This window comes from Rhinichthys klamathensis, unplaced genomic scaffold (genome assembly GCF_029890125.1).
Source record: "Rhinichthys klamathensis goyatoka isolate OS25496 unplaced genomic scaffold, OSU_Roscu_1.1 h1tg000133l_1, whole genome shotgun sequence".
NCBI classification, from domain to species: Eukaryota; Metazoa; Chordata; class Actinopteri; order Cypriniformes; family Leuciscidae; genus Rhinichthys; species Rhinichthys klamathensis.
In genome coordinates, this window is record NW_026606668.1 from 5,085,317 (window position 1) to 5,099,154 (window position 13,838).

General features: G+C 35.2%; 1 protein-coding gene across 7 annotated transcripts in view; it reads right to left on the minus strand.

Moving 5' to 3' along the window:
* Positions 1 to 428: 428 nt before the first annotated feature.
* The window catches only part of prom1b (prominin 1 b), a 67,002-nt gene continuing 53,592 nt past the window's right edge, over positions 429 to 13,838 (minus strand). Inside the window, exons 14-27 of one of the 7 annotated variants that reach the window (XM_056256943.1) lie at positions 13,383 to 13,506; positions 12,229 to 12,332; positions 11,670 to 11,754; positions 11,418 to 11,564; positions 11,275 to 11,346; positions 10,064 to 10,156; positions 9,461 to 9,478; positions 9,021 to 9,074; positions 8,748 to 8,828; positions 8,347 to 8,415; positions 8,153 to 8,242; positions 6,018 to 6,133; positions 3,625 to 3,661; positions 429 to 1,474 (exon numbers count right to left, since the gene is read on the minus strand). In XM_056256943.1, the coding sequence (XP_056112918.1) occupies positions 3,640 to 3,661; positions 6,018 to 6,133; positions 8,153 to 8,242; positions 8,347 to 8,415; positions 8,748 to 8,828; positions 9,021 to 9,074; positions 9,461 to 9,478; positions 10,064 to 10,156; positions 11,275 to 11,346; positions 11,418 to 11,564; positions 11,670 to 11,754; positions 12,229 to 12,332; positions 13,383 to 13,506 (1,075 nt within the window). In that variant the 3' untranslated portion in view covers positions 429 to 1,474; positions 3,625 to 3,639. Of the gene's footprint in view, positions 1,475 to 3,624; positions 3,662 to 4,088; positions 4,327 to 5,489; positions 5,559 to 6,017; positions 6,134 to 8,152; positions 8,243 to 8,346; positions 8,416 to 8,747; positions 8,829 to 9,020; positions 9,075 to 9,460; positions 9,479 to 10,063; positions 10,157 to 11,274; positions 11,347 to 11,417; positions 11,565 to 11,669; positions 11,755 to 12,228; positions 12,333 to 13,382; positions 13,507 to 13,838 lie in introns of those variants that run through there. The other 6 variants (XM_056256939.1, XM_056256941.1, XM_056256940.1 and 3 more) reach the window with 6 other exon arrangements.

Below are 13,838 nucleotides of genomic sequence, written 5' to 3' on the forward strand. Positions count from 1 at the left end.
ATGCAAAAGCACAATACAGGATCGGTTATTATATTTGTACCTTTTACAAAGCACACCACAAACCATTTTAAGCTGATAGTTTTATTGTAACTTTCACACAGCCTCCATGTTAAAGTGGGATCCCACGTTACCCTGTCATGTCACACTGTAAAAAACAAAACACTTGGTTCAAGTGCATGTGAGTCTCAAAAAATGGGTGACAACAAGACCTTGGAAATCTATACTTTACCACTTCCAAAGAACAAAGGACATGAGAGAGACGTTAGGGTTTGTGAAAATCAGTAATAGATGTAACAGATTTGGAACTTTACAGTTTGAATTCGGAATATAAGAAAAAATATTTGGTTTGTACAATAGAGCACTATGTAGAATTGTATGACCACTGTATGCTGTACCGACACATGCATTTTACGAAATAGCACACACTGGACATTTAAAACTATTTTCATTATTTTGATGTGGACACACAAAAATATGTAAGACACTCAAAAGAAGAAAACAGAAATACAACAGAAACACAAAATCTTTACTCAAGATTAATGGATCTATAATAGCCATTTGTTTTGGTTATACTATTTTAAGGTGTCCTTGTTACAGTGTGATTTAGTACTGTATTTAAATAGTTTATTTAAGTACTAAGTAATAATAATTAACAATATGTACTTACTATAGGGTTAAGGTTCAGAGTAGGATTGGGTTTATGGTTAGCTGCATGTAATTATGCATAATTTACTGTTATTATTACTACAGTAAGTACATGCAACGTGTAACAAGGACACAGAAATAAAGATTTGCCTTTGTTTTTAGTTGTGTAGTTGTCTTGTATCAAAAGTACTGACATTTCAAACAAACAGGATCAATCAGTCTTTTAGGACATTGGCTTCCGATAATTTATCTTTATAGACATTGAGTCTTTTCCAGTGCATTTAACATTCTTTTAGCAAATTGTTTTTCTTCTACTAAGAAACAATTCTCAAACTAATACTTGATTCATTCATTGAACAATAAAATGTAGAAAAAAAATAACTTTCACAAAAGACCAGAAAAGATAACTTGATAAATGAAGTACTTCTGGATGTTTGGTTCAGAAAAACCATTTCATGGTTTCATAATCAAGAACCATCGATACAATATCACAGTGCACAGACTGATATCACAGACCTTTTTTGCCCCTTTATATCGCCTTAAATGTTAAAAAGACCTGTACAAAATCTAGATGTACCCACAATTATGTCTAAAGGAGTTTTATAAAATAAGATATTAACAAAATACATACAAAACTTTCAAAAACCTATTGAAAGTGTAAAAAAAGAACATGTTGCTGTTTACCATGTATGATGAATTGTATGTAGAATATGCTTGAGTATATTCTTCAGTTAAGGTCTGAGTATGTTTTATTGTTAGAACCCGGAATAAACATTTTCCCTTTTTTCCTGTCTTCATTGTCTTCCTCAGAATCTGACAAAGACAATCCCTGACAACAAAAAAACAAAACAAATATAAATTTAGACTTTAAAAATACATTCAAGCTAGCCTGGTTAAAACCAGACCATTCACAGTTGTAACTGAGTTATGGTCTGGCAAAGCGTCATAGACAAATCATTTCCAGAGGGGTGTCACCAACGGACGTCGCGGATAGACCTAAAACCAATCGGAGCGATGAAGGAGATGGCGTATGCAGAGCGGCGGAGAAACATTGCTGTGTCCGAAATCTCCCACTACTCACTATATAGTGGACTATATAGTGAGCTCGCCATTTTGTAGTGCTGTCTGAATGTATAGTGATGATTATTATACCCTATATAGTCCACTCAATGTATCCCAGAATGCATTTTGAAAAGTAGTGTACAACCGTTGGTCACTAACCCAAGCCCTACATACCATCATGCATTGCGCTGATCGTAAAAGACCTATCAGCATCATCTTCATCTTTAACTTACAATTTGACAACGTCTCACTAGCGTAGCAAGAACAGCACGTCGTTTTCTGTGTCTAGAAATCCTGCTTCTTTTGCTAATCCGCAAAATCTTCTGAATCACGAGAACAAACAAACAAAAAAGATAAATATTGAGTGGCATCTCCACAGAGTCTAAAAGCTGTTTTATTAAGAGTATTATGAGCAAGATATTTGATAACGTAGATCTGTTTTTTTTTCCTAATGTCAACAGGCAAGAGAAAACAGTGTGGCGCGAAAATGAAAATATATGAAATATGTGTATTAATTTTATTTATGTTTATAAGTTAGAATCATGTGTGGAGTAACGCATTATAGACCAATTTTCAGTTGGTAAACATGGTGACGTTTTTATGTGGGCGGAGCTTAGGTGGTGGCAGAACGATCCCTCTGGCCGCTTCACTAACGTAAAGTCTGCAAGTTTTGTTAGCTTGTTTTTAACAATGGCTGGAGAAAATCCGATTTTATCTTAATGTGCAAGGTCACTCACTGTCCAGGACCGCGATTGTTATTTGCAAAAGTTAATTTTAACGGACGGAACCAGATTGGCTGACCCGTACACTCATTGAGGATCTGACAGGATTAACGTTAACGCTACCTCCGGTTGAGTGGCCTGACATCTACACCAACCTGATAGAGAAACGGAGGGCATATAAATCTTTAGATGCCTATAACTATGTGCTGAATGGTGATGTGCAAGACGTTCTGCAGTTCTGCCTAGCCAGCGCCATGAAGACGACAATGTAAAGAGTGACATTACGGTGCAATTTTAATGAGGTGAATATTTTCTAGAAATAAAACATTGCAAATAAAGCATATTAATGTTTCATTGATTCTTGCACCCAACAACACAACAAGATGACATTTAATAATAATAAGAATAATTTAAGATCCTTATTTTGTAGCCGAATCTGTGCTGGTTTGTATTCACCGCCTCCAGTTTTCCCTTTGTTCTGCCACCAGCTAGCACTGTGACGTAACTGTGACGTCGGCTGGAAATTGGTCTATAACAGAAACGGCCAGAAATGACTTTTAATTTTACAATTTTGGAGAAATAAGCTCAATATAATGTAATGTATTTATAAAAAAAAAATCTATTTAGCCCAGAGCTGGCTCGGCACCAGCTGACAGATGATGGCGCGTTTAAATAGTGCGACAGTAATGACGTAATCAACGGCGCCGAGAGACGATCGAGTAGTGTCCGAAAGTGGTGTTTCTATTATGCTGGTGATCTCACTATATAGTGCTCTACTCCCTACCCCCTACATAGGGGTTAGGGAGTAGTGGTTTGAGTGGAGATTTCGGACACAGCCATTGTGAAACACTCCGAGTCTTGTTCTTTGCAAAAAGGAAACGTTCAAATCGCTTAAAACAGACGCGCTAGCTGATTCGAACGAGTGATGTTCGACGGCGGCATCAATCTTTGTAATGTAGGCTACAAAATCTGCTTCAAAATCCCAGCGCTGTCGTCATCGTGTAAAGCCCGCCCCAACGTTTCTGATTGGTGCCTCGATTTCGACGGATTGGAAATGGGCTTGAATGAGCTCTTTGCCAGACTAACTTTCAGAGGAAATCTAAATTTGCTGGAAGTTGTCTGGGTTTTCCCAGGCTACATTCAAGCCTTAAAAGCTTGAGATACTGTAACATGCAACAGAATATGAGTGTCTTACCTTGCTTAACTCTATTTAGCTCCAGTTCTCACCACCACTGTAAAAGAAAAAGAAGATAAATTCACTAAGACTCCACAAAAATGACAGTACTTCCAGTTACTTCATTTATTCAAAGATGAAGAGTCAGGTAAAAACGTATCAAAGGTGGAGGAGTGACAGGAAGTCATGCAATGCTGCATAAACAGAGTGACGTGTTACTGGAAGAACATGTGGAGGATCAGTGACAACATAAATGATTTCGGTGAAACAGGAATGTGTCACACCAGTGGCAGAACAGAGTCCGCAAGTAGCTTTATGAATCATGCGCACGACTGTAGAACATGGAATATTTGTGAATTCTTGATGGTTACAAATATGTGTGACAGAGAAAAGTGGAAAGATGGAAAGAAGGAATGAATGAGCACAAAGTGAGAAAAATTCCAGTTCAGACATCAGCAGTAAAAGAAGCAGAATCAACAAGAGGAACACTGACATGAATGAATGTGTTTGTTTGATAGAGGATATGTATGGATATGATGCAAAGGTAGAAAAAATAATGGACGAACAGATAAACTGTTGAAAGGTTTTGTACCTGTAGGTTTTGTACGGTTGCATACCCCCGGTGAAAGTGTGTATGTGTGTGTAAATTTGTGTCACCAGTCAGGCTGTCTCGGGGGGGCAGAGGCCCGAGGATACCACCTCATTGTGTCATAGGATGGATAGCTGAAAAAAATACAGGTTCGTTTTGAATAAACCTTTTGAGTTTTGAAATTTTGGAATGGCAGTAAAAATTGATCAGATCTAAAAAAAATATATGGTCTTTAGTTTAGCTTCAAAAAAAGCACAGAAAACTGTCATGCAGAGTATGGCTGCGTCCGAAACCTATAAATGCTGCCTTCGGAGGATGCATTGCAAGGAAGGAAGGCATCAAGGCATGTTAGAATCCAATATTAGCTGAGAAACCTTCATCTGATCGATTTTTAAAGGCAGCATAGATGTATAGTTTGCTTTCTTTGATATCCCACAATCCTGTGTTCCATCTGTGACAGTTGAGCTAAAAAAGAAAGATGGCGTCTGAAAGTTGCGGTTGGTCATCAGTTTGTGTTTTTGACCAACGTTTTTTTGACCAATGGTTTTTGACCAACGGTTTCCACTTCTGATGTCATTTCAAGTGAGAAATTACAATTGTAGTAATAAAATATTTTTCTTAGTTTTCAACAAAGCTCGCTCTATTTTGCAGTAGATCATTAAACGATCATTAAAGTCTGTCCGAAATCAAACAAAGTTATTGCCTGATAGGGCAGTGAGGCTACAAGTCAGCTGAGTAAGTTTTCGGACGCAGCCGATACATATGGATAGAGATGCATGTTGAGAAACGGATGTCATGCTATTACACTGTTCAATATTTGCATTTCATAAATAATTTTTAAAAAATGATTAATTTTGTATGTATGAAATGTGTTTTTGATTGATTTAGTAAGATTTCATAATGAATTATAACAGATCAATCAAAACAAGTAGGGATCCACCAACATAAAAACTATGCTGATAGTTACACGACATCTATTGTTCTTGCGTTTGCCAATGAAACAATATGATTATACTATGCTATTTTGTGTTTTTTTTGTAATTTAACACAAATGTTAATGCCAAGTATGGTGTTATAAATATACATTCAATTTAAAACGGAACGTTTTAAATATAAAAGAAAACGTTGCAAGATTTACAATGTTAATAGTCATAGAAGTCCATCATAGTCAAGTGAAAAGGGTCCATACAGCACATGCTCATAAAAATGTCCATGCACACAATTGATTACTATAGACATTTAACTACGACTGATGATTTCAGCATGCATAGAGATGAAGAGGTGGAATAAACTCTACCTGCTCATCACGGGGTTGTTTATGGCATATAAAGGCTCACTATGATAACCACTGACAACATCCACACTACTGTAAAACAGTGAATGTAAAAGTAAACATCAACTGCTTGTAAAACTAACATGAGATGTATGAATGAAAGTGAACAGTTCACAGAGTGAAAAAAATATATAGAAAGATAGTATTGAAGGTTTCATATGTGCAATGATAAGAAGAAAAGTAAAAAAAATTGAAAAGTTGAGATAGATGAAAAGATGAGAAAATAGAAAGAAGAAGTGGTTGGTTATCAGAACGTGAACAAAAGGAGAATATGGAAATGAAGAGTGGAAGCTGAGGAAGAGACATAAGATGACTCTAAAAGAAGGAAACAAGGTTGTTTCAAACACCTGTGGAGTGAAAGTCATTCTTGAATCTTGGTAAAAGATTTTCAGTTTAGTTTCTTTTAGAAAAAGCTTGATCCGCTTTATAAGGCCATCTTTCACTTCACATATAACAGGTAGATGGACCTAAATTCAGCAATTATAAACTCACTCATCATAGACGTCCTCAGTGTCCATCCTGCGGTAGAATTTGGCAAGTTTTACCGACATGATAATGCTGGGAATGAGTAACATACAGCATCCTCCCAGACCAAACCAGAATGTGTTCTGAAACACACAAATGCACAAGAGAACACATTAGCTTAAATGTCCATAAACAGCTCATATAAATGCTTCTTTAAACACATATATAAAAAGTGTCCTCATATGTTTTAATTTAAAATATGAAAAAGGAATATGTGACGACCGTACATACACTAGTTCATTCAAAAGTCTGAGGTCAGTAAGATTTTTTTAAAAGAAATATTCGTCAAGGATGCATTAAATTGATCAGAAGTGACAGTAGAGACATTACAAAAGATTTCTATTTTAAATTAATGCTGTTCTTTTAAACTTTCTATTCATCAAATAATGACGAAAAGTCACAGTTTCGACAAAAATATTGAGCACAAAAAAAGCATATTAGGATGAAAATTCAGCTTTGTCATCACACAAATAAGTTACATTTTAAAATGTATTAAAATAGAAAACAGTCTTTTTAAATTGTAATAATATTTCACAATATTACTGTTTTTACTGTATGCTTAATCAAATAAAGCAGCCTTGGTGAGAATAAGGAACTTCTTTCAAAAATATTAAAAGGACTGTTTACATAATCAGTGCTTTTTCTATCCTCATCTAATGCTCATCTTGTTGTGGAGGTGTGATAAATCTCTCTGTTAAATGGATTGACCCAGTCTGCAGGGATGTTCTGAGTATAGTAGTAAACAACAACAACATTGTACAACATAAATCCCAACAACTTACCATAAGGTCACATTCATTAAAGTTAGTTAATGCATACATATCTAATGACACACTTAATGACTAGCTGAAACATTCTAAGACTGAACTGAACACTTTCAGACTGTTTCCATCGACTGAAGCAGATTTTAAACACAGACTGTGAACACCGACTGAACGCAACTGTTTCTGAATCGGCGCGTTTGGACACGATCAGTCGTAAGTATCACATTACATTCATAATCGGCCTTACAGTAGTTAAGTGTGCCCCCGCTTAACAATGAGCAATGAATTTGTTACAGTATTTATCTATCTTTGTTAATGTTGGTTAAAAAATAACCAACATTAACATTAACATTGAAATTAACATTAACTAAGATTAATAAGTGCTTTAGAAGTATCTTTAGTTCATGTTTAACTAATGTAGTTAACTAATGCTAACAAATGGAACTTTATTGTAAAGTGATACCACATAAATGTCAATACTGTACATATTTCAAGGCCAATTCACAACGCACTGGCAAACGGCAACAAACAAGTTGTCCGTTGGATTTAGAATTTTATGAAAAATAACTGTCATGTTCACATTGCCCCAACACTCACGACAAATGCTGATTGAACATTCAGTCGGGTGAAAACAAACCCCCACCAACGGCAACAGACGGTGACAGGGGTAACACACTGATCCGACAAAACACAACAAACCTGTTTGTCTGTGTGGTGTGAATTGGCCTTTAGAATTCTGATATCGCAGACAGTGTCTGTCAAGCTCCATACGTGACAAAGCACCATAGAAGCAGTCCATATGACTAATGTGATATATTCCAAGTATCAAAAAGAGCAATGTGAACTCCCTGTCTAACATCTCCTTGTGTTTTTATTTTATTTATTTTTTAAAGAAAGTCATATGGGTTTGGAGCAAATTGAGAGAGTAAATGGCAATCCCTTTAATTTAACAGCAGAAATCAGAGCCTGGGAAGTCCCCGATTACATGGCTCTGTTATTGTGAGTGTGTGTGTGTTTGCCTTAGGATTGTATATTTCTGTAAGTTCATAGATTTGTTCACACACACACACACACACACACACACACACACACACACACACACACACACACACACACACACACACACACTGCAATAACATCTCCCTTCCGCTGCATTTGGGGGCTCAGAGTGTGAACAGTGACAATCTTGTTCTGCTCTGTGTATGTGTGTGTGTGTGTGTGTGTGTTGGGGCACATTGATGCATATTCTGCACATATTCACGGGTATATCCAGTATGTCTCACGATGTGTGGGTTCTTGCATGTGCTATATGTTTTAAAACGGTTTTGTATATCTTACCACTGAGTCAACAATGAAGCTGCAGGCTACAATCTCTAGCGAGTCCACAATGTTGCTGATGGGCTTGCACTGGGCAACCTCCATTTCCAGCTGCACATACAGTGACACACATTAGTATATAACTGATTTAGTTGCAGTGTAACATGACAAAGTGGTGCTCTTAAGGAAAATGCTGGACTTTGTCTTATACTCACTGAGTGCTTGGCCCACACCGTATATTGTGAAAAGTATCCCACAATGTTCTTAATGAATTTTTCAGTCTCCTGTGACATTTTTAACAATACAAAAATTGTTAAAAAATATATACATACTGTAACAGAGCATTTGAAAACTGAGCTATTAAAAATATATTCTTTTTTCTTCATTAGTATTTCGTCCCAAAAATAACCCAATTCAAGATATTGTCTCTAAAAAGAAATCTCAATGTCTTATACAATTGGCTTCTCAAGTAAATGTATCTTGTTTTAATGATGTTTAGATTTTTATTTTTACTGGAAAACATGTAATAATTAAGATACATGCAGTATGTATCTATGGATCAAAATTTACAATTAGTAAATTAATCATTTTTAAAAAATGAAACACGTATTTGTACCTGTTTGACCACATGAGAGACATTGTTGGAGATGAGATACTCTGCTGCCTCGATGGCATTCAGGACATTTGTCACTTTAATCTAGAGGGAAAAACAGTGAGAAATATTACATAATTATTCACATAATAATTATACAGAGTCCCTAAAATCTATTTGGACACATTATCCACTCCTAACCATGTATAAATGTCATTTCATTACCTATATTAAAAGCAAGAGGCATTTATTTTATAGAAAGATGTACATAAAACTGTGTGTATTTAATGGACTTACGGGTAGTTCTCTGGAGGTTTTCTGAAGCAGTTTGATGCTTTGACTTAGAGTGCCCTACAAGAAAAAATCACATACATTCTACTTAAATAAATATATAAATAAATACTATATAAATCTCTTACAATCTGGTCAACCCCTCCATGAGTCACTGGTTTCTCCTATGATTCTTATTCTATTAAATCTTTTTAGTAAGTCATGCTCCAGCGTTTTCTTATGAATTTAATTCTTTAGTCATTGCGATACAATTTCACAGGAAAAATTGCTGACAAATCACACAGTACAAACACAATGCTTAAAAAGAAGACACTTAAACAGACTTGCAAACACAAACATTTACAAAACACTTCTGAACTACTAAGGTCACATTACTGAAACACATTTTTTACAAAGTACATCTATTTTTGTTTAGTCACGTCACATGATACCAGCTGTTGGCTTACCCTTGCTTTCACAAATTTCTTTGGTTCCATTTGAAAAAATAGAATAAAGAATAAAACTTAGAATACTTAGATTCTTTCTGTGTCCTCATAAACCAAATGGCTTCAAACATTTTTTATTCTAATTCAAAAAATGACAAAAGTTTTCTGTGAAGCTTTTGTTTCCCTTAAACCATACCAGTTTGTGTGTTTGTTTGTATACCTTAAGTACTTATCAATATTTTGGGGACAAATTTGCAATCATAAGTGAGCTAAATCTGACAAAACCTCCTTTTGAGGATGTCCTCATATGTAAAAAGGTATAAAATAATAATAATAATAAAATAATTATTGTAACAATGCTCTGTTAGTGTTAGAGTGTGGGTTATATAATTTTATTTATTAATTAACGTGTGTGTGTGTGTGTGTGTGTGTGTGTGTGTGTGTGTGTGTGTGTGTGTGGTGGGTGGGTGGGTGGGCGTAGTTCAGGTATTCCTTACATCATGGGGACAAATTGTTATTCGTACTTACAATACTAGAAAACAGCTTATAAATCACATAAAATTATGCTTTTTGGAAATTTTAAAATTCAGTTTGTGTGTGTGTGTGTGTGTGTGTGTGTTTTACCATAGCCTGCTCCATTGGCACCACTTGATCTTTGTGGATCTGTCTGATACTGCTGGCATGACCCTTGAGCGCATTCTCAAGAGCACCACGTCGCTAAGAAAGAAAGTGGGAGAGAGATACATTGAAAATGTATAGAATTGTCCCACCCCAAAACACTTTAAAAAACAACAACAAGAAAAAACACTTTCACTAGTTTATAATAAACAAACATTTTCACCACATCTTCAACATCATTTTGTGTTGTAAATGAACTGTTTGGAATAAAATGTAAAACACAATAAACTTACTAAGGCTAATTTCAGAACTAGCATTTTATTTATACGAAATTGAATTTAATAATACATTTAAATATTAAATTCAATTTTATTTAGTTATTGTGGGCGAGACTTGTAACTTGTGAAAATCGGTATAAATAATTTTCATTCAATAAATATGGTTTATGCTTATTTCACTCTTTGTTTAGATTATAGATTTAAAATTGTAATATTTTATGATGAATATTTATATTTTAAGATTTAACGACTGTGTCTGGGACAAGGGTAAAATCAAATAAAAAATCAAATCAACTTTATTTATATAGCACCACTAAAAACAACAATTGTTGACCAAGGTGCTGTACACTATGTCGGACATCATCAGAATTAAACACCATGTACAACATAAATTACAGGACAGAACACAAGACAGACCAGACACAGCACAAATCAGCTACAATTATAAGCCAAAGAAAAATGATAGGTTTTGAGTTTTGCTTTAAACTCATGCAGAAATATCATTCTACTGTAAAATGCATATACTTGCAATACTACAGGTAGAGTTTGACTTATTTGTTAACTATAAACAATATCTATTACGAATTAGCTCACTTCTCAAACTAACATTTTATGCCCAAGTGCTGTAAAAGGCCCTCAGTCATATTCTCATAAGCACACGCACACACTGCAGCTCCACACACATCATGTAGCTGTGTGTTTTCACCTCATGAATGCAGTGCCTGTGTCCCTCTACACTGGAGGGGAGATTGCCATATAAAGTTTCAAAATGTTCCAGAGACTGACCACTCAGTGTTAACTGACATGACTCACTTTGAAACATAAAGTAAATAATATCTGACCTACTGAACTGCTAATATCTTCACATGTTATAAAATAAGACACTAAGTGGCTGGCATTTTTTACCGGTTGAAAGTGATTAATTTGTATTTGACTCACCAGTTGGTCTGCTTGAGCTTCAAGTTCATTTGCGTAGGACAAAAGATCCACAACCGTCACTCCTTTATTCACCTGTCAATGAAATCATCCTTAAAGTGTGTTCTACCGTTGTGCCTGTAAGTGTCTGAGAGTGTGAGGGTTACCTCAGTCAGATAAGCCTGATAGTCGATTTCTCCAATGCCTGTGTTGGCGAAGTCGATGAGGTTATCTTTGCCCTCCTGTTCCAGAAGAAGCATTCCCTGGAGATCCACATTCACACTATTAAACAGCTTGGCCATTTCCAGGTTATACTGTTAAGAAATCACAAACACGTGGTTAGGGTACTGGTGCCATGCTCAGTATGTACAGTAGATATACACAAAAACATGTGAAATGCTTTTTGTTTTTTCACACACCACTGTGGCATTGAGAAACTTGTTGAAGTTGAACTTGGTCTCCAGTTGTAGTGCTGAATATAAACCATTATTCTCATAACAATCTCTATGAGCAAGAGAAAAAGAAAAAAAGAGAAGTAAATCAACACAGTAAATCAATCTTCTCAAAGAGAAAACAGACTCTAGTGTCAATTACAGATATAGTTCACCCAAAAACTCGTTCCAAACTCATCTTCGAAACACATATAAAGATATTTTTTAATAAAACCTGAGCGATGTTGATCCCTCATCATATAAAGTGATTTTGTCTCTTTTTGATTTTGATTCTTTACTTTTACAATGTTTTTATTAACTTTTTAAAGGGTCAAAGACTTTCACTAGAGATACAGAAATCTCTCAGATTTAATTAAAAATATCTTTGAAATATATATATATATAATATAGTTAAAAGATGAACGAAAGTCTTATGGGTTTGGAAGGACACAAGGTTAATTATGACAGCATCTTCAGTTTTGGGTGAGCTAAAGATTTAAAATAACTACTTCTCATTGATCTTTAGCATTGATCTTCGCTCACTTACCTGTACATGCTGCCGATAGTAAGGTCAATGTTTGGATCTTGAAACAGCATGCCAGGAAGGACGTTCTTTTTGGCAGGATGGACCATGTATGGTGTGTCAATAATCTGCACAGCAATAAAAAATCCTAATTAAATTCAAAGGAGTCAATTTTCCATATGCTAATCAGTACATTTAAGATGATAATTCTATCTTCAGTTTCATGTTAGATTTGTGTTGTTGCAAACTTGTATGACTTTCCTTATTCTGTAGACCACCAAAGAAGAACTTTTCATTTAATATTAAAGGCGTACAAACTGTCATGAGTAACAAAATTTGATATTTTGGCACCACTTTATTTCACCGTGTCGGTAAGACTTTATTTTACAGTTTCTCTGTTACATCTTATATGTATACTTACTTACTATATTAATAACAGTAAAGTATGCACAACTATAAGCAACTAACCCTAAACCAAACCCTAACCATATAGTAAGTACATGTTGTTAATTAATATTACTCAGTACTTATTTGTATAATTACACTGTAACACGTGTAACCACAGTTTCCTTGGTAAGCCTGTTACATGTGCTTACTATAGTAAAATTGTTAAATTATGTACATGCAACTAAACCTAACCCTATAGTAAGTACATGTTGTCAATTAATATTACTCAGTACTTAATTGTATACTGTACTGTAATAAGGACACCTTAAAATAAAGTGGGTTTTTTTTCCGTAAAGATTTATTTTTGCCTTTTTTTTATATAGTATAGTGAAGAGTGGACAGGAAGAGAAGTGAGAGAGAGAGAGAGGGGGACAGGATCGGAAAGAAGCACAAGCTGAGATCTGAACTGGTGCAACTGTGTTGCGTGTACATTTGCCACAGGTAGGTTTTTCTACATCTACATTATAAGCTATTATCTATTATTAAACTGGAAATCAAATTGGGTCACACTTTTTATTTGGTGTCTTTTTACTACTATGTACTTACATTAAAAAACGTTAGGTACAATGTACTTATTGTGTTCATGTTGCTGCTACTGAGGTGAGATATGGGTAAGGTAAGGGACAATGTAAACATAATAGATGATCAATTTAAATGTTACTACATAGTAGTTAAAGACACTTAATATAAATTGTTCAATTTTTGTTAATCATAGAGTATTGTGCCAGTACCTTAAAAATCTGTCTGTTAGCCAGCGGCTCACACACAAGCTTCTCTATGTTTCCTCCAACAACAAATGTGGTGACTACAACTCCCATGAGCACCCAAGAGAAGATGAAGCTGAAGCCTACAGAGCTGCTCAACAACAGAGCCAAAAAAGTGAAAAAGAGAAGTTAGTATCTAACTTTTAAGTATAATCAAATATAATTTGATATGCACTTTGTGGGAAGGTGTTGTGTAGATAAGTAATAATAATAATAATAATTTGTTACATTTATATAGCGCTTTTCTAGGTACTCAAAGCGCTTTATTATGGAAGGGGAAATCTCCTCAACCACCACCAATGTGCAGCATCCACCTGCATGATGCGACGGCAGCCATATTGCGCCAGAACACACACCAGCTTATTGGTGGAGAGGAGACAGAGTGATGAAGCCAATCAGTATATATGGGGACGATTAGGAGGC